The following is a 24,672-nucleotide window of genomic DNA, read 5'->3' as shown; positions in this document are numbered from 1 at the left end:
AAGGCATGATATATATATTTTGGCAAGGTATTAAAAAGTATGGCATAAATTTACTGTAAGCAATATATCTAATGAAGGCGCAAACATGGACATGTTACCGTAGCAAAACACCTTTTTGATCATCCCTCCTAAAATAAGGTTGGCCAAAAGATATTTCAAATTAAAAATGGCTAAATATATTGTATTATTAATGGGAAATACTAAGTGGACATTAAAAGAAATATGGCGACCGCACTTAAATTAAAAAAAAAAAGGTTTATTAAGTAGGAAATATTCTTTAAATTAAAATAAACAAAATTATTTACGTATCACTTCCTGCAAGACATGCTTCTACAATTTTAGAATTAGTTTTATAATATGAAAACAGCTAAAAATAAGTATTAGTCTTAAAACTGTTCAGCTGGGACGGTAAATTTGGAATAATTTTTAGAATTAAATTCAACATCAGCAATTAGTAAGGTATTAAAATTAGAATTGGCTCATTAAGAAGCGATCCAATCTAAACTAAGTTGCCGAAAATCACTCACTATGATATTCAATCACTCACTGAGGTATTGAGCTACACAGAACGGAGTGAGCTATGAGTAAACGATACGGAATCTGAGCATTATTCAATTATTTAAGTAATTTTATTCTATTCAGCACAGCTTTTCAACTATTCAAGCAGATACAGGTCCCTTATACAGGGTGTTTATTTTAAGACGGCTCAAATGCATTTCATGCTTAAACGGTTAATCTGAGCAAAAAATGGTAGAGGAATAATTTGTTGCCCATCACCTCTAGTTTTTAGAATATGTGAGTTGATTTTAGATTCCTGCCCACATACGCGGCTGACGCGCGACCAAAAGTGAGGGTTCGCAGTTGACCCCCATTTTCATGTAAACAGTTTTAAAGAGTATAAAAAGTTATGAAAGAAACCGGAAACCGCAATTCGATATCTGCAAAATTAAAGGTGCTAGGCCATTTCAAAATCTGGTACTTATTAATCATACTCGTATTTCGATTTTTTTTAACTTGTTATCAAAGAGAAAGAAGAGCATGCGATAGATCATTTTTATGTATTTTTTCATCCCCTTTCTACTAAAAATATTGTCAAGGCAGTAAAGCTAGTATTTTTCTTAATATCGGGAAATAAGACGTTTTCTGAGTGATTTTTCTAAGAATCAAACTTATTCCTTAATTTATTAAGAAAAATACTAGCTTCACTGCGTTGACAATATTTTCAGTAGAAAGGGGATGAAAAAATACATAAAAATGACCTATCACGAGCTCTTCTTTCTCTGTGATAACAAGTTAAAAATATGATTAATACGAGGGTCGTTTGAAAATTCCGTGCAAAAATAAAAACTACTTAATTTTTTGGGGTAAACCTTTTTTATTTTTCAACATAGTCTCCTTTTAGGCTTATACACTTCGTCCAACGCTGCTCTAGTTTGTTGATCCCTTCCGAATAATAGGATATGTCCAAGTCTGAAAAATAGCCATTCGTTTCTGCAATCACCTCCTCGTTTGAATAAAATCTTTTTCCCGCCAGCCATTTCTTCATATTGGGGAACAAATAGTAGTCCGAGGGAGCCAAGTCTGGAGAATAGGAGGGATGTGAAACGAGTTGGAACCCTATTTCCATTAATTTTGCGACCACAACTGCTGAGGTGTGAACTGGTGCGTTGTCGTGATGGAAAAGGACTTTTTTGTGGGCCAATCGTGGGCGTTCTACTTGCAGCTCGGTTTTCAAACGGTCCAATAACGATGAATAATATGCACCTGTAATAGTTTTACCCTTTTCCAGATAGTCGATGAGGAGAATCCCAAAAGACAGTCGCCATAAACTTTCCGGCCGAAGGAACGGTCTTCGCCTTTTTTGGCGCAGATTCCCCCTTGGTAACCCATTGTTTAGATTGTTCTTTTGTTTCAGGAGTGTAGTGATGTATCCATGTTTTATCCAAAGTGACGAAACGACGCTTAAAGTCCTGCGGATTCTTCTGGAACAGCTGCAAACCGTCCTTGCAACACTACACACGATTTCGTTTTTGGTCAAGCGTGAGCAATCGCGGCAACCATCTTGCGGATAGCTTTGTCATGTCCAAATGTTGGATGCAAAATATTATGTACCCGTTCATTCGAGATGCCCACAGCACTAGCAATCTCACGCAACTTCACTCTTCTGTCATCCATCACCATATCATGGATTTTATCAATGATTTCTGGAGTAGTAACCTCAACAGGGCGTCCAGAACGTTCAGCGTCACTTGTGCCCATATGGCCACTCCGAAAATTTTGAAACCACTTATAAACTGTTCTAATCGAAGGTGCAGAGTAACCATAATGTTTATCAAGCTTCTCTTTAGTCTCCTGAGGCGTTTTGCCTTTCATAAAGTAGTGTTTAATCAATACACGAAATTCTTTTTCGTCTATTTTTTGAAAATCACTCGACTTCCTCGATTCAAACGAATGCCAAACACAAAGAAATATATCGATCTGGCCGAAACTTGGTGTGTGTTCTTCCAAGAGATGCTACTAACTAAACATAACCTCGATACGCGCCAGTAGTGCTATCTCTCTGACTTTGCACGGACTTTTCAAACGACCTTCGTAAATATCCAGATTTGCAAGATATCGAATCGCGGTTTACGGTTGCTTTCATAACTTTTTATACTCTTTAAAACTGTGTATATGAAAATGGGGGGGGGGGTCAACTGCGGAACCCTCACTTTTGGTCGCGCGTCAGCCGCGTATGCGGGCAGGAATCTAAAATCAAGTCCCATATTCTGAAACTAGAGGTGACGGGCAACAAAATTTTCCTCTACCATTTTTTGCTCAGATCAACCGTTTAAGCATGAAATGCATTAGAGCCCTCTTAAAATGAACACCCAGTATAAACTGTTCCACAATTACTGCGACTGTTTTTAATCAATCTAATTTAAAAAGAAAAAAAAAATTGTTGATTAAAAGCATCAAATTTCTGGTCACCACTTCCAGCAAATACGAGAAGCTTTGAGCCAGAATTTTGGTCTTCAAAGTCCATAAAGAAGTAAATAAATACAAGAATAATCTATTTCTATGTAAAATTAGTTATTACAATGCTAATAGAACCCCTGTCATAAAGTTTATATTTACTACAATAATTCTTAGCAGCACGACAGAAAAAAAAATTAAAAAGGAGTACACGCTATCTAGTAATAAAATTATTATTCATTAAGAACAATTAACTTTTTATTAACCCTTAAATAATATCATAAAAAAACAAAAATAAGCAGTCAATAATATTCGATAAGCATTCTAAGTACACCCCTAAAGTGTACTAATTATTTTTTATGTAATTGTAAAATTACACTTCCATAAATTACAGTGGGACATTAATTATATTTTATGATTTTTAAATAAAAATGATAAGCCTATCTGAATTGATCATGATGGCCAAAAAATGCAACATATATAATATATATATTTTTTTTAAATCATACGAGTTGTAATTTTATTTTCTTCAAGGCGATATTAATCTTGCTGATAAGTTAGCAATAAAAGTTCCAATTTTACAGACTTCTAATGAACATTAAGTTTTCTTTTTAATATATTCTTGATGTTATTCATTAAGGATATTTTTAGAACCGCAATTTCAGTTTAATAGGAAATCGATTTCTAGTATCAGTGCCGCGTTAGGCTTTTTTTTTACTGATTTATGAAACAATTATATGGGAGAGAATATTTTCACTTTCTTTTACTTCTAAGGAAAATTTTAGAAAATTGATTTTACTCACAGAAAGAGCAGTATTCTGGATGCGAGCAAAAGGTGTAATTTAGCGCTTGGTATAGGTGCGTTAGAACAGATAGATAAATAAATAATAAATAATCGAAAGCTGTATAAACTTGGTTTTCGTTTACCCTAAATTTAAGTCTACGTTTATGACAATAAAATTTTGGCCAAAATTTGGCGACGGGAAGTGCAATTTAATAAAGCGATGCATGTATACGTTTTTATCGATTCACTAAAAAAAGGCTTTGGGCATTGCAAAGTATCTAAAACTTAATAAATAACCAGCCTACCAAGTTATTAAAAGCAAAGCAATGATCTAGTGTTCTAAGATTATCATTTAGGCAAGTTTATTTTGCAAATACACTAGAATCTAATTGAATCATTCAGATACAATTTGATAGTGGTACCCAGGAAAGTGATACAAAATTTGGAAACAAATTAAGACCAGCCCTTAAATGAATCATTCAAAGACAATTTGACAGAGACTACTGAAAGTGATACAACATTTGGAAACAAATTAAGACCAGCCCCTAAATGAATCATTCAAAGACAATTTGACAGAGACCACTGAAAGTGATACAAAATTTGGAAACCAATTAAGACCAGCCCTTAAATGAATCATTCAAAGACAATTTGACAGAGACTACTGAAAGTGATACAAAATTTGGAAACAAATTAAGACCAGCCCTTAAATGAATCATTCAAAGACAATTTGACAGAGACCACTGAAAGTGATACAAAATTTGGAAACAAATTAAGACCAGCCCTTAAATGAATCATTCAAAGACAATTTGACAGAGACCACTGAAAGTGATACAAAATTTGGAAACAAATTAAGACCAGCCCTTAAATGAATCATTCAAAGACAATTTGACAGAGACCACTGAAAGTGATACAAAATTTGGAAACAAATTAAGACCAGCCCTTAAATGAATCATTCAAAGACAATTTGACAGAGACTACTGAAAGTGATACAACATTTGGAAACAAATTAAGACCAGCCCCTAAATGAATCATTCAAAGACAATTTGACAGAGACCACTGAAAGTGATACAAAATTTGGAAACCAATTAAGACCAGCCCTTAAATGAATCATTCAAAGACAATTTGACAGAGACTACTGAAAGTGATACAAAATTTGGAAACAAATTAAGACCAGCCCTTAAATGAATCATTCAAAGACAATTTGACAGAGACCACTGAAAGTGATACAAAATTTGGAAACAAATTAAGACCAGCCCTTAAATGAATCATTCAAAGACAATTTGACAGAGACCACTGAAAGTGATACAAAATTTGGAAACAAATTAAGACCAGCCCTTAAATGAATCATTCAAAGACAATTTGACAGAGACCACTGAAAGTGATACAAAATTTGGAAACAAATTAAGACCAGCCCTTAAATGAATCATTCAAAGACAATTTGACAGAGACCACTGAAAGTGATACAAAATTTGGAAACAAATTAAGACCAGCCCTTAAATGAATCATTCAAAGACAATTTGACAGAGACCACTGAAAGTGATACAAAATTTGGAAACAAATTAAGACCAGCCCTTAAATGAATCATTCAAAGACAATTTGACAGAGACCACTGAAAGTGATACAAAATTTGGAAACAAATTAAGACCAGCCCTTAAATGAATCATTCAAAGACAATTTGACAGAGACCACTGAAAGTGATACAAAATTTGGAAACAAATTAAGACCAGCCCTTAAATGAATCATTCAAAGACAATTTGACAGAGACCACTGAAAGTGATACAAAATTTGGAAACAAATTAAGACCAGCCCTTAAATGAATCATTCAAAGACAATTTGACAGAGACCACTGAAAGTGATACAAAATTTGGAAACAAATTAAGACCAGCCCTTAAATGAATCATTCAAAGACAATTTGACAGGGACCACTGAAAGTGATACAAAATTTGGAAACAAATTAAGACCAGCCCCTAAATGAATCATTCAGACACAATTTTGATTGAGGTAGACACAGCGTTGCAAATTTTAGGGAGGTCAAATACATTTGAATTTTGCGAAACACAGCTACATATTGATTAGAAATCTGAAGAAAAAGAGAGAAAGGGCAAGATAGACCGAGAGAGAGAGAGAGAGTGAGTGAGACAGTAGAAAAATAAATAAAAATATAAGCGGCTAGGTCCTTGACATTTCACTCCAGGTTTAAGTACATACGAGCGCGCGCGCACACACACACATCAGGGAATGGCTGTTTTATGAGGGTGTACTGGTTTTAAAAATAGCCACATGTGTCATTAATACCTTATTTACTATCTTAACCGAAGATTAAAACGCTATAGTATTTCTTGCTAATTTATTATCTTAAAAAATTTTGACATTAAGGTAGATATGAATGCTTCACTTTACCAAATCGATTAACTTCCATAAAGCAAAAAAAAGTTGAGAAAAATGAGAAACTAGTATATATATTTTTTATTAAAATTCCTGTTAAACAATAGAACCAATAAAGGATGCAGACTGTATTGCTGCAGATGTATCTTTTATCCAACGACATATTAAAAGTATAAGATGGAATATATCGATACTAACATATTACGACAATTTTTACCGTGATTAAGGAAGTTAATCGATTTGGCAAGTGAAAGAAAATTATTAATTCAAATTAAGTCTTAAAATTATATCCTCTATTGCAGGAAAACTTCATCATATACAATTTTTATTAAAGATTTTAGCAAAAATTAGTAATAACTGTTCTGTCACTAATACTACAAGTATTATTACTTAGTTTAAATTGATTCTTCAGCAATATAAATGATGTCTTCTTTAGGTGTATTTGAGCTCCCGTCATGTCATGTTTTATAATAATCAGGTTTAATAGATGTTTAAGAAGTCGTCAATTGCGTTTGAATAAAGTGATTTAACTAAATTTTTATTATAATTCACATTAGAGTTTGGAGATTGGCTTCTGAAATAAATTATTCATTATTCAATGGCTAAAACATTTTTGTCATTTAGTCGTGTTAATACTTATTATCAGCCGAAATTTGTTTTGATTTTTATACAGTTAGGAGACAATAAAGTGTTCAGACATTAAAATTTAATGAAATTCAGAAAGTGGAATTAATCGATTTGGCAAGTAAGATGTTCTTAGGGAATTTGAAAAATTAAAAATTAATTTAAATAGTTCTTCCTACATTAAAAATATATATTTCATATTTAAAGCCCTTTAAAAGATTCCAACTTGTAAAAGATCGTCCAGACTAGCTTAGTTGGCCATAAACGTAAAAAACAAACTTGTGTACTGAGCCTGATTGAGCAAAAACATGCTTTACAAACATGTTAAATATAAACCTGGTGTTTTGCGTACTCTATAAAACGTAATTGTTAAAATACGAACAATGTTCGTAATTAAGTTTGGCCGCGCGTAATTATCGTTAATGCAAAAATCAAGACTACAGGACATCAACCTAAAGAAATCCATTTTTCCATGAACGAAGGACCAAATTTCAAAAAAATTCCAACAATACAATCCACTCATACAAAATCCATTCCTAAAATCCATCTCGAAGACTGGACAGAAGCAATAATTTGATCTTATTATAGAAAAAGGTATACTACGAATTTTCTTAATCCATATTTTCTGATAGCCGAATCAAACTAACCACCTCTAAGGCAAGGTTCTCTCGTTAAGAGACCTTTCCGGCCGACTTTTTGCAGTTCTACAGTGAAAACTAAACCAGGACAAAGATCAGACAGGATCTATAGACCAAATTATAGATAATTTAAAATTTATATTGTTATTTGAAAAATATAAGCAATTAATTTAAATTTATTGAATTAAAAACCAGTTTAAATCAGTGAACTAAATTAAATAATCTACTTTAAAAAGTAAAAAAAGTCAAGGTCACCTTGTAGTACAAAATCCATATAATATTGGGTCCAGCTGGCTCTTGGCTTCTTGCCAAATCTTGGCTAGAGATATTGTTAAAGAACCAGACCAGTAGATAAGTTATAGAAAAATCTTCTAACTATTTGTATTATAGTTTTTGCTACAAAAAGTTATGGTTTTTTTTTAGAAAAAATGTTTATTAAATAAAGAAATAAATTTATTTATAAAGACTAAAACTTTAAAGGAAACCTCAATGATAAAAATTTTTATTAGAAGTTGAACAATTTTACGATGAGCTACAAAAAAAATAAGAAATCAAACTTTTACTAAGAATACAAAGACTGAAAACTAGTGCTGCACGAGACCGAGACGAGGCGAGACTTTATGCAGTCTTGATCTCGGTCGCTCAAGTCTCGGTCTCGTCGAGATATCTCGGTCTCGGTTTTTTTGAATTTTTGTTTAAGTATTAAAAGCGGTTTGCTATTAATAATCTTTTCAAAAAATGTTATTATTTTCTAATAATTATTTTAATTTATATATTGGTAATGAAAATGTGTGTAAAAGAAGACAACTACTTACACTTCAATGCATCATATATTACTATTACTGTTATATATCTTTATATAATTTCAAAAAGATGTTAAAAACGCGCCAAATGAAAGACCCAAATAACATATCTGCCTGCTATGACAAGTCGATTCGTGAAATAAAAAATACACCTCCCAACAAACTTCCCGCTCCATTAGTTACGGCTGTTGGTGAAGATAAAGAATCTGATGATTCACCTTTTGACGACGACGACGACTGCATCAATATTTTTGCACCATTTGCTCAAAAATCAGCAACTATCACCGAAGCATGGAAGACAGAAATAATTAATACTATACCAAATTAGACCAAGCACCAGTAGACGTTGACATTTTAGAATGGTGGAAAACACTTGAGAATTCCTTCAAAAATTTGTCTAGAATGGCGAAAGATATTTTTAGTATCTGTGCAACTTCAGTGCTTGCGATGATAATGACCAATAGAAGATCTTCTCTAACTTCTGACTCAGTAAAAGCTCTTGTATGTATCAATGCTTGGGCAAAGTGTAACTTAAAAACGAAAATTTGTGGCAATATTTTTTAGGTGCATAGATAGTCTTTTTTTCAAATTCACTAATTCCAAAATTCTAAAATATAATTCAAATAATATCAAAGTTCACAGTATTAGATTATTAATAGTGAAATTTATGAAATTTAATGAATGAATGATATGAATAGTGAAATTTAGTGAATTAATGTAAAAATTAGGTAATTCGAAGGGGGCCGCCACGGTAGGCGAGCGGTGCGAGACCTGTGAAGCTAATGTGTATTGTGGTACTGGGTTCGATTCCCGGTCTTAGGCCTTGGATTTTATTTAATGGTTAATATGAGAAATTTACAGTAAAGTATGTTTGCTAGTCGCCTCCGTCCGCGACACCTAATTGGTAGTTGGATGTAAAGCCCCGCCTGAAAAAATAGGCGATTACTTTACTTTGCTTACTTTACTTATGTAATTCGAAGTCAAATAGATGTAGTAATATTGAACATATATAATAAAATCGTAACTTTTAATAATTAATTCAATACCCGTAATGATTATTTATTAATAAACAACACAATTTTATAATTTTGTAGCTAAAAATTAATATTTGAAAAACCGAGACGAGACCGAGATTTCTCGACGAGATATATATCATGTCTCAGTCTCGGTTGCTCAAGTCTCGTCTCGGTCTCGGTCTCGAGCACTACTAAAAACAGTTCTAGTAAATATTCAACACTAATTTTGTTTCTGCAATCGTTTTAATAACAATCCTAAACATGGACTACCCCCGCTGAAGGTTAGGTAGGTTACTGAACTTTAAAAAGTTGCGAGTAACTTGGGCTTCATAAGTTGTTGAAATAAAAAATTGAATAAAATTTCTAAGATATAGTTTAATCTTTTACAAATTACTTTTTTTATACTGATGTGTATTAGTACTTACAATCAATTGTTCCCCATAACAGGCAGGTTAGGTAACCTTACAGTAATGAATTTTCAATAAGTTATCTACTAGTTCCCCAGTAATTGACTTCAATTTTAGCGAAAGCATTGCTAGATATCAACATCACATGAATTTAGTCTCTTACTGTGTTGATATTAGCCACTAGTCTTACGTACTGATGTAAGTAGGTTTCTCTCAGGTTATAGACCAGGTGTGACTAAATATTTTGTATTTACTAATACTGAATTCAAATATCAATTAAATTTAAATAGTGAATGTGTATAATTATTGGATAAAAATGAGAAGTTATTAATTAAGCACACACATTTTATTGTAACAAGTAACATTAACAAGTAATTGAAATTTTAACTTCTGTTATTGAATTTAGAATATTTTGGGGCTAATATTTAGTGATTAAATAGATAGGAAAATTTTCTGAGAACGGCAACGTCATATTTCCCCCCCCTCTCGTAATAAAAATAATACTGTTATCACCTTTTGTAATTACTAAAGTATACTAAAAAGCATTGCTTCAATATAACGTTAAAGTTATCTGATATTAGCTGGAAATAGAATAAATCTGACGAGAAATACAAAAGATGCAGGAGACATAGCATAAACCTCAGCAAAATGGAGCATCCCAACTCAAAAGTAAAAAATTAACTCGAAAATCCAATATTAATATCACTCTAAATTTGAAAGCAAAGTAAAAACGGAAATACAAAAAAATTTTCTCTCTAACAAATAAAATACGTACACTGTTCACACCCTTAAATACAACTAAGGTATACTAAAAAGCAATACTTCTATGTATTGAAGGAAAACGGTTCACTAATTCAATATTATGGTCAATTCAAATAAAGTAATTTTTCTAGAGTTTTCTTTTTTTTTAATTTTATGGTTTTAAATGGGAAATGGTGAAAAAGGCTTTTCTTTAAAAAGATGAAAACTAACACACCATTTGAATATTAGTATTTTAATTCAGTTTTAAATAAATAGTTTAAAGTTAAATAATTTTTGGGATAATTTTAAAGAGAGCTAAGTCACTTTAATGCTAGTACGTCTTACCTAAATCTGACTACAGGCATTATAATTGTCTCTCATAATATTAGTTACCATAGCTAATCAGGAACTACGTAAAATGCAAACAACATTAAAAACCGTGTAAAATATAATCAAGTTTAGCAAGACAAAGAACCGAAATTAATATTTTAAGTGTGGCCAATATCTTCAAAGAAGTATCTAAAGTTATCCTCCACTATACAAACTAGCAAGTTTCATTTAAAATAATAGTGTGCCAAACGTAAGATTTATTTTGGAATTCATTATTCATTGCTGTACATCTAATTTATATTCAAGAGAATTTACCAACAAAGCGTAAAGATTCGTATTAAATTTAATAATAAAATAAATGAAAAATAAGATTTTGAAAAGTTAATATAGGAGTGTTTAAAAAATATATATGTGGTACGAGAGACAACTAGCCAAAATTCCGATGTTACTCACACGGAAAATATTTCATTCTTATCACTTAGGAAGGAATCTACCCAAACGCCTAGCACAACGAGTTACCTTTAATCAAAAGTTGTAGTAGATTCATGTCTATTTTTTAATTCATGACGAAAAATGATTTGAAAATATTTTTTAAAAAAAACCATAAAGCTGTTACCTTTACTGGGCAAGCCCTGATACTGTGGGCCAATCTCAACACCTCTGTACGAGGCCACGTTCTCTGCAACAAAAATAAAGGTACTATTTACTAATTTGATCAAACCAATGCGGCCAATATCCATTACCATAAGTAATTTGAATTTAACAATTTAGTTAATTATCAATTACATAATTATTGTTATTGGATCTCGCCCTATCCATCTCTCATTCCCAGTATCACCTCTATGCTGATGATTTTCAGATTTATCTATCATTTTCCCCGTCGGATTTGTTTGAAGCTGTATTTAAACTTCAAGAAGACCTCAATAATATCTCAGCATGGGCCACGAACAATAAGCTAACCCTGAATGTAGAAAAGACCAAAGCTATAGTTATTGGCTCCAACCCACTTCTTAAATCATTGGCTCCTCTTCCTAATCTTTTCCTTTACAATACCCCAATAAAATATTGTTCCTCTGTGAAAAACCTTGGTATCACTTTCGATCAAAATCTATCCTGGAAAAACCATGTTTCCCAAATCTCTCGTCGTTCCATCCATATCTTTAAGCAGTTTAATTGTTCCTGTCACCTTTTTCCAATTAAGACCCGGCAACTCCTAGTTTCCTCTCTTATATTCCCCCATTTCGACTATGGTTGTTTAGTGTATGGCGGTCTTTCTGGTGATATTGAAGCTAAGCTTAAGCGCCTCATGTACTGCTTCATAAGATTTATTTTCAGCATTTCCAGAGACTCTCGCATTTCGCACTGCTACGATGAGTTGAACTGGCTTTTTCCTGTCTATTGCCGCCAATATTTTTTGGCTTCTTTCCTTTTTCAAGTCATCCAGTCTCAAAGGCCTTCCTATATTTTTCAACTCCTTAAGTTTAAATCCTCCATCCATTCCCGTAACACTAGATCTCGCTCATCTGATCTCTATATTCCCTCTCACCGTACCTCATCCTTTGACAAGTCCTTCCTGATACGTGCTACCTCTCTCTGGAACTCCTTGCCATCATCTGTCCACCATGCTCCTACCCTATCCATCTTTAAATCCCGTCTATTCAGTTATCTCCTTTCTATTCAGCTTCCTCCGAAATTCTAATTGTTTTAATTTATTTCCTTAATTTTTGCTGTTTTATTATTTTATTTTTACTTTCATTTTCACTTATTATATTTTCACTTTTGTAAATATTTATTTATTTATTTAATTTCTGTATAATCACAGGCCAAACTGTTTAGGCCTCTATTTGTTCCTGTGTTTATTCTTAGGGGACAATTGTTCCAGAATAATAAATTTCTTTTCTATTTCTATTTCTATAGAAGGGAAATTATTGAAAATCATATTTTATTTCCCAAAACAAAATTAAATGATGCTTTAGTAAATGAAAACCATCAAAAGCGAAAGGAAAATCGTGCTCAAATAGAACGAAATGATTAGAAAATTAAAGAAAACCTCGCTTAAGCTGTGTGCGATTGCAATATTTCCTCTAAAGAAGGATAAGAGAATAGAAATCGTTTAAAAATACTTTATTTTGTGTGGGGAGGAAATATGTTTGAAGAGGCGGAGAAGTTGCAAAGATTCTTTTTAAAAAAATGTTTTACTCTTCCGCGGTCCACCCCGACATATCTGCTGTATCTGGAAACAAACTCGACACATCTCTTCATCTACACGCTCAGACTGCACTTAAATTACATAATTAAAATTACACAACTTCCTGCTAATAGATACCCTCTCTTAATGACAAAAGAATTAATAGCAAAAAAAACTATTTTGGTATTCTGATTTAGAAAAACTCATAAATAAATTTAATATAACTGCGGATATTTCTTTGGAGAATATGAGTAATTGGAAATCTGAATTTGATAAAATCGCAACCGTTTGGAAACAATATTTCTTGCAGAATTCATTGAAAGGGCACAGAGATCAATTTCAAACATGATGTACAGAGAGCTGAACTTTGAGCATAAGTGTATTAGCTATGTGTACGACAATAACATGAGCGATAGTGTTTGGATCATGAAGGCCAGAAGTGGCCTGTTGAATTTAAACTTTAAAATCTATCAACATAGCGAACATAGCTCACTCTGTAACTTATGTAACTTGTCTCAAACGGAAGACTCTTTCCACTTCATAGCTGTCTGTCCCAGATTAAAAGAAATAAGATTAAAATGTTTAAAACAGGAGATATTGCAGAAAGATGTGTTAATAAAATACTTAAATGGAGAGTACGGCTGGAATTCAATTGTCAATTTTTGTAAGATTGCCTCAAGATTACGTCAAAATGTAAACTCTAGTGCGTAGATAAAATTTGAGATGATTATCTTTCTGTATTACTATTATTTATTTTAGTTATTTATTTATTTTTATTTCTTTTCTTTTCTTTCTTTTTTCCCATTTATCTTTTATTAATTAATTAAATTATTTTTTGCTTTATTTTGTTTTTATTTTTTGCATAAGCACACAAGTTTTCAATTTATTTTGCTTTTGCTTATTTGGAAATTTTTTTTTCTTTTATTTTCTCGTTTGTATTGTTTTTGTGTGAATTTTTCATCTCATTTTTTTTGTATTTTGTACTTTTTATTTGGTTTTTGTATTTTACCAGTAATGTACCAAATGTATTTCATTTAATGTATGAGATGACCGACTCCCCCGATGGTCGATGGCCAGGAGGCAGTCTTGAATAAAGACTATTATTATTATTATTATTACTTTATTTTTAGGAGCTGCACTTTTCCTTTATTTATCTAAACATTTCTTTAAAGTGAAAAAATAGTAACCCAAAATTTGTTTATAACGTTGAAATAAAATAGTTCAAAAAATACGAGAACGGAATAAATAACACATACCTTTACGTAAAGAGTGAAATAGAAGTAACTAGTTTATTTACTGTTAGAGAGAGAAAATAAATATAATAAATTATATTGTAGGACTCGCGAAGCAACAGCTCTCTAGATCTGGGTAACATGTATACAACGGAAAGTTTAAAAAAAAAATATATGGGGGTTTCAAAGATATATATTTAGCACATATATGGGGATAAATATAGAGTTTATTTTATTTACAAGGACTCACATGGTGCATATATACGATATAAAAATAGTTTATAAAGAATTTGTTAGCTTTTATATGTGATAAACAAATTTACTAATCAGGGCTATTTATATAGAAAAATAATCTAGGAGGCACTTTCTAAAAAAAAAAAATTGAAAGAAACAAATGAAAGCCATTTAGTAAAGTGATATTTCCTGTTTAGTAAAACCTCACGTTTTGTAATATATCTTTCTGCCAAATATGATCAAAATAAGGGTCAAAATTTACTGAGTTATTAGTAACAAGAGTTTTAGAGAGGGGTGATCTTACATAAATGGGGCTAACTCCTCTCCCATAGAATGTACAGCGTCAAGACTCCCCAAAAAGGCACATCTACATGAAATTGTGAATCTAATGATACCTCATTTATGAAAATCGATTCACGCGTTTAGGCGCTACTGTGTTTACAAAAAAGGTAACAACAACAACAAGAACAATTTTGGAAAATGCCGTTTTTGGCTCATTTTCAGCAACTTTTTTTCTCAAAATCTATCAGATCTGGCTTGTTGTAAAAAAATTACAGTTATAAAGGAGGATTTGCCCAATTTTATAAAGAAAATTTGGAAATTTTATCTTTTATAGAAAAAGAGCAAAAAAGTTGTCAAATTTGGGTGTTTTTCAACGTTACGCTTTTTCCGAGCAGTTTTTGACGATCAACCCTTATACAAATGTCCTACCGGACAGTTATAATAACCCGAAGAAACGTACATTATACTTAAATGATACTTTACAGGAAAGAATGTTTAAATCCGTTTACTAAAACATTTTTTTATCAAATTGTCCTGGAAAATCTTTTTCAAATAGTTGAAAAATCAACAATCGTATAATTAATATTTAGAATCGATTGCCGCGATTGATTAATTAGAATCGATAATCGTTAGAGTTATCAACCAGTAAGTCTTTAGATTTACTCATTTTTCTGGGTTTCTTAATTCCCTTGGACCTTATACAAATGTTGGTGGTAGTGGAAACTCTAAATCGGACTAGATCGCAATACTCTTCTTACCTATTAAATAATAACTTGAGGTACGCTTCTCAAATTTTGATAAAGTTCATCGCAAGAACTTTTGAAAAAAACTATTATTATTATTAGTATTATGGGTTAAGGTGCAAATGTCATTGGAACACAGCTCCGTGATTGACTGATCAATTGGTATGACGAGCATCCATGTATCCGTTCTGGGAGGATCAAATTATTCAATATTTCTCATCAAAGTATGATGAAACTTGGAGAGTCATTGATGACGAAATTGCTTCGTCAAAATCGTCCAGACCTTCAGTACTAGAATTAAGATTGAAAAGACAGGAGATGTCAGAAGTAGATATTTTAGATCTACTGTATGGTTGTCCCAGCTTGGTGACTTGACATGCTAAACTAATATTGTGCAATGTCTAGCTGCTCCAGGGATTCATCGCTTTAAATCCGGATATTCTTGCTACACTGGAGAGTATAGTTATTAGCTACTAGCAGAGCAATTTCCCTTATTATCTGAACTAAAGAATGACTCACTGTAAAGGAAGATTGTTGGCTACAAATGCTCACATTAATTACAGAAGGGTGAAAATCCGTCCTTATTTAAACTTAAATGAAGCTCTTCATAAATTTCTAAGCAGACTTTTTCCAAAATATTTTGTAGGAAAATACCGGAAGGATTTGTAAGAACAAACTAAAATAAAAGATTACGTAGGTGTTTGTGGGGGGAAATGAGAAACGCCCGGGACCCCATGACATTATGACCTTAGGAAATCTAAAAGGGAGGCAAAGTCCCACTGAATCATCGGAGCTAAAGTTAAAACATTTCGTGTCAGCTACTAGCTGACCTTACACGCTGGTCAGCCAAAAAAACTATATAGCTGCTGTCTGGAGTTCTTTTTTTCTTTTCTTACTTTTACTCTGTATAATACAATCGGCGAAGTTATTCCTGATAGTATAATTACATTAAAATGGTAATATTTAAGTCTGATATTTAACTTTAAAAAAAACTTATTATACAATGCAAAAATAATAGAGTTAAATAAAAATGTTATAAAATTCACGCTAAGTTGTGTTTTACACGCGTTCACGTGTTTTAAAATGAGAGGGCAAAATGTAACAAGTTCTATTTAAATAATAATAATAATAATAATATTAATAAAATAAAAACTAATAATAAAGTAGCTATTAATAAAAATGGCTGTCATCACTAGGCTATAATAATAATTATTATTGTCGCTTCTAGGCGAAAATCTATCGAAATAAATATGGACTTAAACTTTATGTTTGACCAAATTTTGTTCTTTACGACAAAAGTTATTATAAATTGATCTAAGGCGCCTCGAAATTCGAGAACTGCGATCAGAGCTTTTCCCCTTTTATAATGCTCGCCTTTGGATTGAGTTCACTTACATCCAGGGTTGTCCTGTCATTAGATAACACAAAAAATAATATGGATGGATTCGAACCTAGTTACTGGGCAGTTTGAGACCTTTTAAGGATTGATCGCCTTGGAAGTGAGGAAGGGTTGCTATGAAAAATATAGGAAGGAAAATTTTGAACCTTGTAGAAAAGAAAGGGAGGTTTATCCTTCGGGTAATCACAGTAAGTCTTTTCTGTTTCAGAGTAAGCTGATGCAGAGACTATTTTAGGAAGAGGTGGAATTGGTATTCCTCAATTGGTTCGGCTGGAACAAGAGATGTCAAGAACTGGTAAAAAAAACTAAGTGAGATCATATCGCAAAATATAGATTAGAGGAGCTCGCACAGAGGGGTAATAGGATAATCTATTAGAGCTTTAAAGGCAATAAGCCTCTTAGACTGTAATGCCTTGGAGATTAGGAGCCTCCCCTTGTCTAATTAAATATAATAATTAAGTGCTGCAAATAATCCTGATACAAGCTAATTTCTCTTCAAATACTTGAATCTTTCATCGGTAACAAGTCAATCAATGGTGGCATAGAACATACGTATTTTTTTTATTACTTCAATTATACCTTGTTTCTCTTTCTCTCTCTAAAAAAAAAAAAAAGACAACGGAGTTGCTTTAACTAGAAAGAGGATGACATATGGGTGTTAGTGAACAATATTTTGGTCGGTTGAAAATGGTCAAGATAAGATAAGAATAATATCTTTAAAAAATGGAGGGGAAAAAAAAGAAAAATGATATCAATCTCAAGCTAACCTGAAGTCTCAAAGCAACAGTATAACAGTTTAACAAACAACAACTCCATGTATAAGAATTTATATTAAAAAATAATAACAATAAACCATGTATACGATAAAAGAACATAAAGGGAGAGGCAAGGAAGACCAACTCCTTAAAAGTACTTAGGAGGAGGTAGAGCGACGGCAGGCAGAAGAAAGACCTCGGTAAACCTTGATAGCCGGTCAAGGTTATGAATATATTTACTGTTATCTTGGTAACATAACCTAGGAACAAGTAACAATCCACCGACTCTCTTTTTTAACCCTGATTTCTTTTCCTCTGTTTAGAAGAAAGTGGCCAGCTAGATAGAGAACGATATCTTATTGAAGCAGACTCTTAATTACGACAATATCCTACCTAAAGTATCGTTATTTCACAAAACATACATCCACTGCCTTACATTCTTGCAGAAACAATAACCAATTATTTTCTGTTTAAACTCAAGGCACGTCAATATCTGAGGTCAAATGACGTCCAGTGACTTTTCAGTGGATTGCTGGGCTCTGGATATTGTTCTTTAGTTCTCTAGTATTCTGAATACAGTGTCAGAGCTGCTCCTACTTTGCGGAAGACAGCATAACGTGGATGCCATAGAATACAGTGCCATCTGACAGAGAAATTATCCTAATATGTTTTCCACAAAGAAGTAAAGTAATAATTATTTTATGCGGCTAGTGAGAAAATAATTATATTTTTTTTTCAAACGACTAATAGGATGGAAGTATTTATTAGGATAAATGTAATGATTAGGAGGAATGTAATGAATTTATTTATGAGCGTGTTTATAAACTTTATGTAAATAGGTGATTTTAAAATTTAGGCTAGCCCTTTCTAGGATGCGAAGGATATCGAGTTCTCCACCCTAACATTAGTTAGTTAGGTTAGAAGGCAAGTCGCGTTAGAGCCAACAAATAGGTTAGTTTCGACTAGATCAGATGTGGATATAGATTTGGCTGTATAATAAAGTATCTATTCTCCAGTACAGTTCAGGTGCAAAGGACCTTCGATGTAGTGCACCTTTTCATATAGAAAAACAGTAAAAACAGTATACAAATACCTGGGCTCCTACCTTCAAGTGGACGGAACATCCGAAATGGATATTACGGAAAAGAGTGTGACAAGCGCAAGGAAGGCGATTGGAATGCTGAATTCTGTCTTATAGAAAAGCAATGTCCAGATCAGCACCAAGAAGCATATCTATGAAGCGTTGGTTCAACGCTTTAGATTGCTCTACGCATCAGAAACATGGACAGTCAGCAAGAAAATGCAGAAAAGATAGAGGCGACTTCTACGCTACATTTTTCAGCTAAAATGTTTGCTCAGTGTATCATTTTCAGTATAGCGTTATTGCAAAATACAAGTATTGTTCAGTACACTGGTTAGTTTTTCAGCCATAACAGCGGAAAGCTGCAGAAGCTAACATTGGATAGTTACTACATTATTTTATTTATTGAACAGAGAACAGCATTTATAAAATTTCGTTTATAGTAAAATAAATGTCCTAGAAATAGGAAATAATTACATAAAGCAAAATAACAGATAAATAAAGAGAAATGAACGAGGGCAAATTTGAGTTTGAAGAACAGAAATACAAAATATGTATACACATAATTCCCAAGAATAAAGGATAAAATATGGTTACAGTTGGTTAAAACAAAAATGGATATTAAAAGAAAATAATAAAGCATTAAAAAATAAAATAAAAAGATACTCCTCTTTATGCTAGCATAAGGAATATAAGGGATAGTAGGGCATGATCTTGTGCAAGAGTAGTAGTGGAACAATTGCCCTAACATATTCCAGCGTTAGGGTGGCATCAGCAGAAGTGTCCTTGGGACAGGACTATAGTCCCTCTTCCTCCTTAGGGCACCATTGATTCTCCACCACTTCCCCCACCAGGACACGCTGTTTCAGTATCATATTTTATTCAACCCTCACAAAACACTTGTCTAACATACCTCTACCAAAAGCCTATATAACCTGTAGCGGCGGTGGTATGCCCGCCCACCTCCATATTAACAAGCATCTATTTAATAACCAAGGCCTATTATATAGCCAACAATCGATTTAATGCCTTCTAAATTACACAATATACTATCCTGTGCCTTCGCGCAGTAGATGTTTCCAACAAAATTGTTCGAATATTTAAATAAATATTTATTATTATTTTTACCTCTATTTTTTGTTCTCTTTCAAAGCCTTTGATTTGACCCAATAATTTGCTGCTACAATTGCAGCAACTGATTAGCATTTCAAAAATGTAAAAAATGATAAAACAGTAGCGGCATAGCGTGGTTATTTTATTTGGGTAGACTGAGCCATAGTGAATCCACCTATCATTATGCAGCATATAAATTCGTCAAAGCAACAAATCTGTTTAGAGAGGTAACATTTCTCTGCAGTTATAGAGTAACTAAATTATTTGTGCTACAATCAGCGCGTTTGGCGCTATAAGTAACAATGATAACAGAGTTACAAATGATAAGGTAACGGAGTGGCGAAGTTACCCAGTGGTAACATTCCAAAATATTGGATGGTTAGTCACTCTCTTCACTTGAGAGGAGATCGTCATTGTCTTTTAAGACGTCTTGACCGAGTTATTAGGAAGAGTTCTTGAAGAAAGATTTTTGAGCTAGAGGATTTATATTGTGTTTTAGCGGCTTGTGTGACAAATGAAGTGTTAAGTCCAGGTTGGGAGAAATAAAATTGAGCGTTTACAATAGTTCGAAGTATTTTAGATTGAAGAGATTCAATCCTTTGGAGATTGGTGCGCTTGGTTGAATACCACAGCTCTATTCCATACGCCCAGATGGGTTTTCAAAGTAGAAGTATATATCAGTCTTTTGTTGTCCAGAGTGAGTTTTGATCTTTTGTCTAAAAAGTCTTTTAAGTAGCCGATAGCGTCTGTTTAGTTCTGTCCTTTTTAGTCTAGTGTGGGGTTTTTTAGAAATTTATACGTGAATTTTCTATTAAGTTTCTTTAAAGAAAAAAAATTAGGGTTGGATCTTTAGATCGCGAGTGAAGAATTAGAATGTAAATAAGAATTTAGACTATTGGCACTTCGAAACTTTCAATCCTATGATGGTTTTGGTTTTTTCCGACCGTTGTTGATGGATGATTTTTGGGGTATATCGAGGTGCGGTCATCAATAAGTACAACTTTTTTGCTTTATACCAACGTTTCTGTAATATTTACTACCTTCTTCAGGGTATTATAAAAGAAAAGTTTGTGAAGTTTAAAGGAGAGCTATGTTCAACAGTTATGATAATATAGCTTTACATTAAACTACACAAACGTTTTTAAAATACCCTGAAGAAGGCAGTAAATATTACCGAAACGTTGGTGTAAAGCAAAAAAGTTGTATTTATTGATGACCGCACCTCGATATTCCCTAAAAATCATTTTCAATCCTATCTCAGATCCCTTAGAAGTGTGCTTTAAAAAATGGAAAATTTAGCTTAATCAAACCAAATTCCTAAATATTACTTGAACACACCGTCGCATAAATTTCCCTCCCTACTTAATTACGACTGCTACCTTGAGCTCTTCGTAGACAAAAGACTACTTGGCTACAGATCCAGTCTCTCGACGATCAATGAACGACTTATAAACAATACCATTTTAAAACCTACCTGGGACGAATGGAATTTGAACTTGAGGGTCCACCGAATAAAGAAATAGTCAATGCTCCCTGCAATCCAACCCTAATCCCTTTGAATGAGTGTGTTTTTTTCTTACAAAGAAGGACCCCCCTCAAAAAATGTGCATATCCTTTTCAAAAATTGTTGATATGATAGTAATATTTCCTGTTGCAGTTTTAAAGAAAGTTCTAGTCTACTTTCATTAACTAGTTCCTGTCATGACTGTAGAGGAAGTTGTAAACGCTAGAGGAACTCTGATAAGATTTGATCTCCATTTCCTGAGTAATTATCAATGAATTGTGGGAGAGAAGAATACAAGAATTCGCTTATCACAAACTGAATGAAGGAAATGAATGACCAATTACAAATGGAGGAACCACAAATACCGCTCCATTACTGTAGGATTCTGGACAATTATCAAAATAAGAGATAACAAAGTTGTGGGAAGATAAAATAATACAGATCAGAGACGATAGAAATGAGTCATAAACAAAAATGTTATTGTTGGTGAAATAGTTTTGTGTCCGGACAAAAACTATGAGTCAGCCCCAATATATTATGCAAAAAAAAAAAAAAACATTACAACAGTGCCCGGCAGCCATGCGGAGCTAGACAACTGAAGATAGGCTGTCCCAGGTTGGTGCAAGGAGCGCCAATACTCCTTGGAGGTGGAATGGGGGGTTTCTATGGGGGTTATACAGCTTTTATTTCTTGGAAAGAAATGACTCATTGCTGCTGCCAAACTAAACTATAGAGGCGGCAGCGTGGTGACCTTGACATTAGCCACGCCCACCCCTTCACTGCCGCCTCCAACGGGGGGAGAGGGAGACCGCTCACAACACTAACCGCCTCCAACTTAACATCTAAACCCACTGATTCACAACCAAATCTCTTTATTCTAAATAACTAAACACAGGAGCCTTTACGATTAACTATTTTAAACTTTAAATTGAGTTGCTAAGACTTATCTCAAATCCTCACTAGAAGCCATAAACTTTTTTCAAGGAGTCGACCATTCAGGAGCTCAATTTAAATCAATAAGATTTCAGCTTTAAACAGTCAAACATTTAAGAATTTAAATTTCTTCTTGTTAGCTTAAATTCCAACTAATTCAGAAATAAGAATTGAATCAGTTGAATGATTCACTCTAGTAATATTCCTTTAGCATAGTAATCAAATTCCCAACCGCATTTCAGTGGACAAAGAGAACAAAGAAACGAATGTTTTATATTTGATGAATAAATTTAAAAATAGGCTAATGATTCAGAATTGATAATTAGGAATTCATTCATCGTTTCAAACATGATTCTTCTTATAATCGGGTCTGGCACTCGGGCTTACTGCACAAACTTAAAAATCATCTTCCTTTCACCTACTATCTGATCTTAAAATCTTATTTAACCGATCGGTACTGCCGCATTCGTCAAGGGCAGGCCCTCTCGTCCTTTATACCCATAAAAGCTGGTGTCCCTCAAGGAAGCATACTAGGCCCTTTTCTTTTTCTAACATACACTGCTGACTTACCTCTTTCCCAAAATACAATACTTTCAACATTCGCTGATGATACTGCTATTCTTTCATCTCACTCCGATCCGGTGCAAGCCACTCAGAACATTCAAACTCACTTAAAGCTTCTCGAAAACTGGTTCCGAAAATGGAAAATTAAAATTAATGAACAAATGTCAGTACACATTACGTTTACTTTAAGAAAATCTGCGAGTCCACCAGTTCAACTGAACGATGTAACGATTCCTCCAGCTGACGTAGTACGATACTTAGGACTGTACATTGACAAGAGACTCACGTGGAACCCAAATACTCGACTGAAACGACAAGACGTGAACAGATGCTACAAGCTACTTACTAGACTACTTGACCGCAGATCCAAACTCGATTTGAATCACAAACTGCCTATTTACAAGACACTGTTAAGACCCATATGTGGGGCTCAACCAAACCCTCTAACTCCAAACGCCTAACAGACATTACAATCTAAAATCCTAAGGAAAATCCTGAATGCTCCATATTACATTTCTAACCTTACCATACACACTGACCTACACATCCCTTTTGTCACTGACCTAATAAAGTCTTGCTACCGCAACTTTCACAGCCTCCTCACCTTCCAGACAATCCTCCTCGTCGCTTGAAGCGAAAATGGCCTAGAGTTCTGTTGTGATTAAATCATTGTGAAAGAGTTTCACCAGTGGGTGATTGCTCTAACCATGTCATTACAAGTGAACTGAACCAGTAAGATCAAATTTACTTGATGCAACAATTGTTGCAGCTGTAAATATGGCAAATAAAGTGAAAAAAAAAAGAAAAAAAAGATTCTCCTTACAAAAATAAATTTAACCCAAAAATATTGGTGTGAACAGTCATAAGATGTGTTCTTATTATAATTGTCTGCATTCTAACTTGGGAATTTGTTCAAATTACGAATTTTGGTACCTATAACACTTTTTTTACAAGCATTAAACTCTTTTTGTAAAATTGTACTTTTACACAGAACAACAAATAAATGAAATTTAGAGCTCCTGTATTCTATCTTAGATAAAAAACACACGTAGAATTCACAAACTAGATTGAAAAGACAAAACTGCTTTACAGACTATTTAGACGACGCTCCCAAATTGCCCATAGAACTCAAAACTGTTGATTAAAAAAAATCTACGTAATTTAGAATAATAATTTCTAAACAAAGAGTTCTACCGCCATACTAAAACACGACGGCCATAACATATACATATACACACCAGGTGTAAAAATACTCGTAAATATTTTCCTAAGTTTGTCAGGTATACCAACCGATTAATATCCCAACTAAAAATGAATTTAGTAAAAAGTTGGCACTGAATATTCAATGTAGAAAATTCAAGCAAAATAATTATTTAAACAATAATTATATGGGAATAAATCTTCAAAGATTACACCCAAATGCCATTTACTGTTCTCTGCATGTAACTAATGACTTGGGATTTTACGTGCTATTAATAAAAAATGAATTAAAACTACATTTTAAAAAAATAGTATTTCCTGTTATGAAATCAGCGTCGCAATTAAAAAAAAACTACAAAAATTCTTTTACACAAAAGAATGTAGGCCAAGGACGGCAGGAAACAAATAAAACCCAAATTTTTTTAAAAAAAAAAATGTCTAGCTCATTTTGTTTTTAAGGCACGTCAACAACTAAGAGTTTATTGGTGCCCAGAACTTTTTTTCAGTGCCCTGCTAATTTCCTGGACAGTGTTCTCTCGTTACAAATAAAAACTATTCCATCACTAGACAGTGAGGCTGTAAGTAGCTCCTAGAAAAAAAAAAAATCAAAGAACCATCAGCTGGTTTCGAACCCGCGAGAGCTACACGTAGGAATTCAGTTTCATTATTTATTACGTGAACCTGCGAAAAGCGGAGACTTTATAGACGCTGATATGGTAAAATGAGCAATATTTGGGCTGTATATTTAAAATCTAATCTAG

General features: G+C 33.1%; 1 protein-coding gene across 13 annotated transcripts in view; it reads right to left on the bottom strand.

Annotated features, from left to right (window-relative positions):
* Positions 1–24,672, bottom strand: part of HDAC4 (histone deacetylase 4) — a 304,732-nt gene that overhangs the window by 51,332 nt on the left and 228,728 nt on the right. For 6 of the 13 annotated variants that reach the window (XM_074114818.1, XM_074114820.1, XM_074114828.1 and 3 more), the window contains one exon: positions 11,300–11,362. The exons of the other annotated variants lie outside the window; for them this stretch is intronic. In XM_074114818.1, coding sequence (XP_073970919.1) covers positions 11,300–11,362 — 63 coding nt within the window. The remainder of the gene's footprint in view (positions 1–11,299; positions 11,363–24,672) is intronic. 13 annotated transcript variants of the gene reach the window in all.

This window comes from Rhodnius prolixus, unplaced genomic scaffold (genome assembly GCF_049639745.1).
Source record: "Rhodnius prolixus isolate KJV_2025 unplaced genomic scaffold, Rpr scaffold_7, whole genome shotgun sequence".
NCBI classification, from domain to species: Eukaryota; Metazoa; Arthropoda; class Insecta; order Hemiptera; family Reduviidae; genus Rhodnius; species Rhodnius prolixus.
The sequence above is the reverse complement of the archived record's forward strand: the minus strand, read 5'-3'. Positions and strand labels throughout refer to the sequence as shown.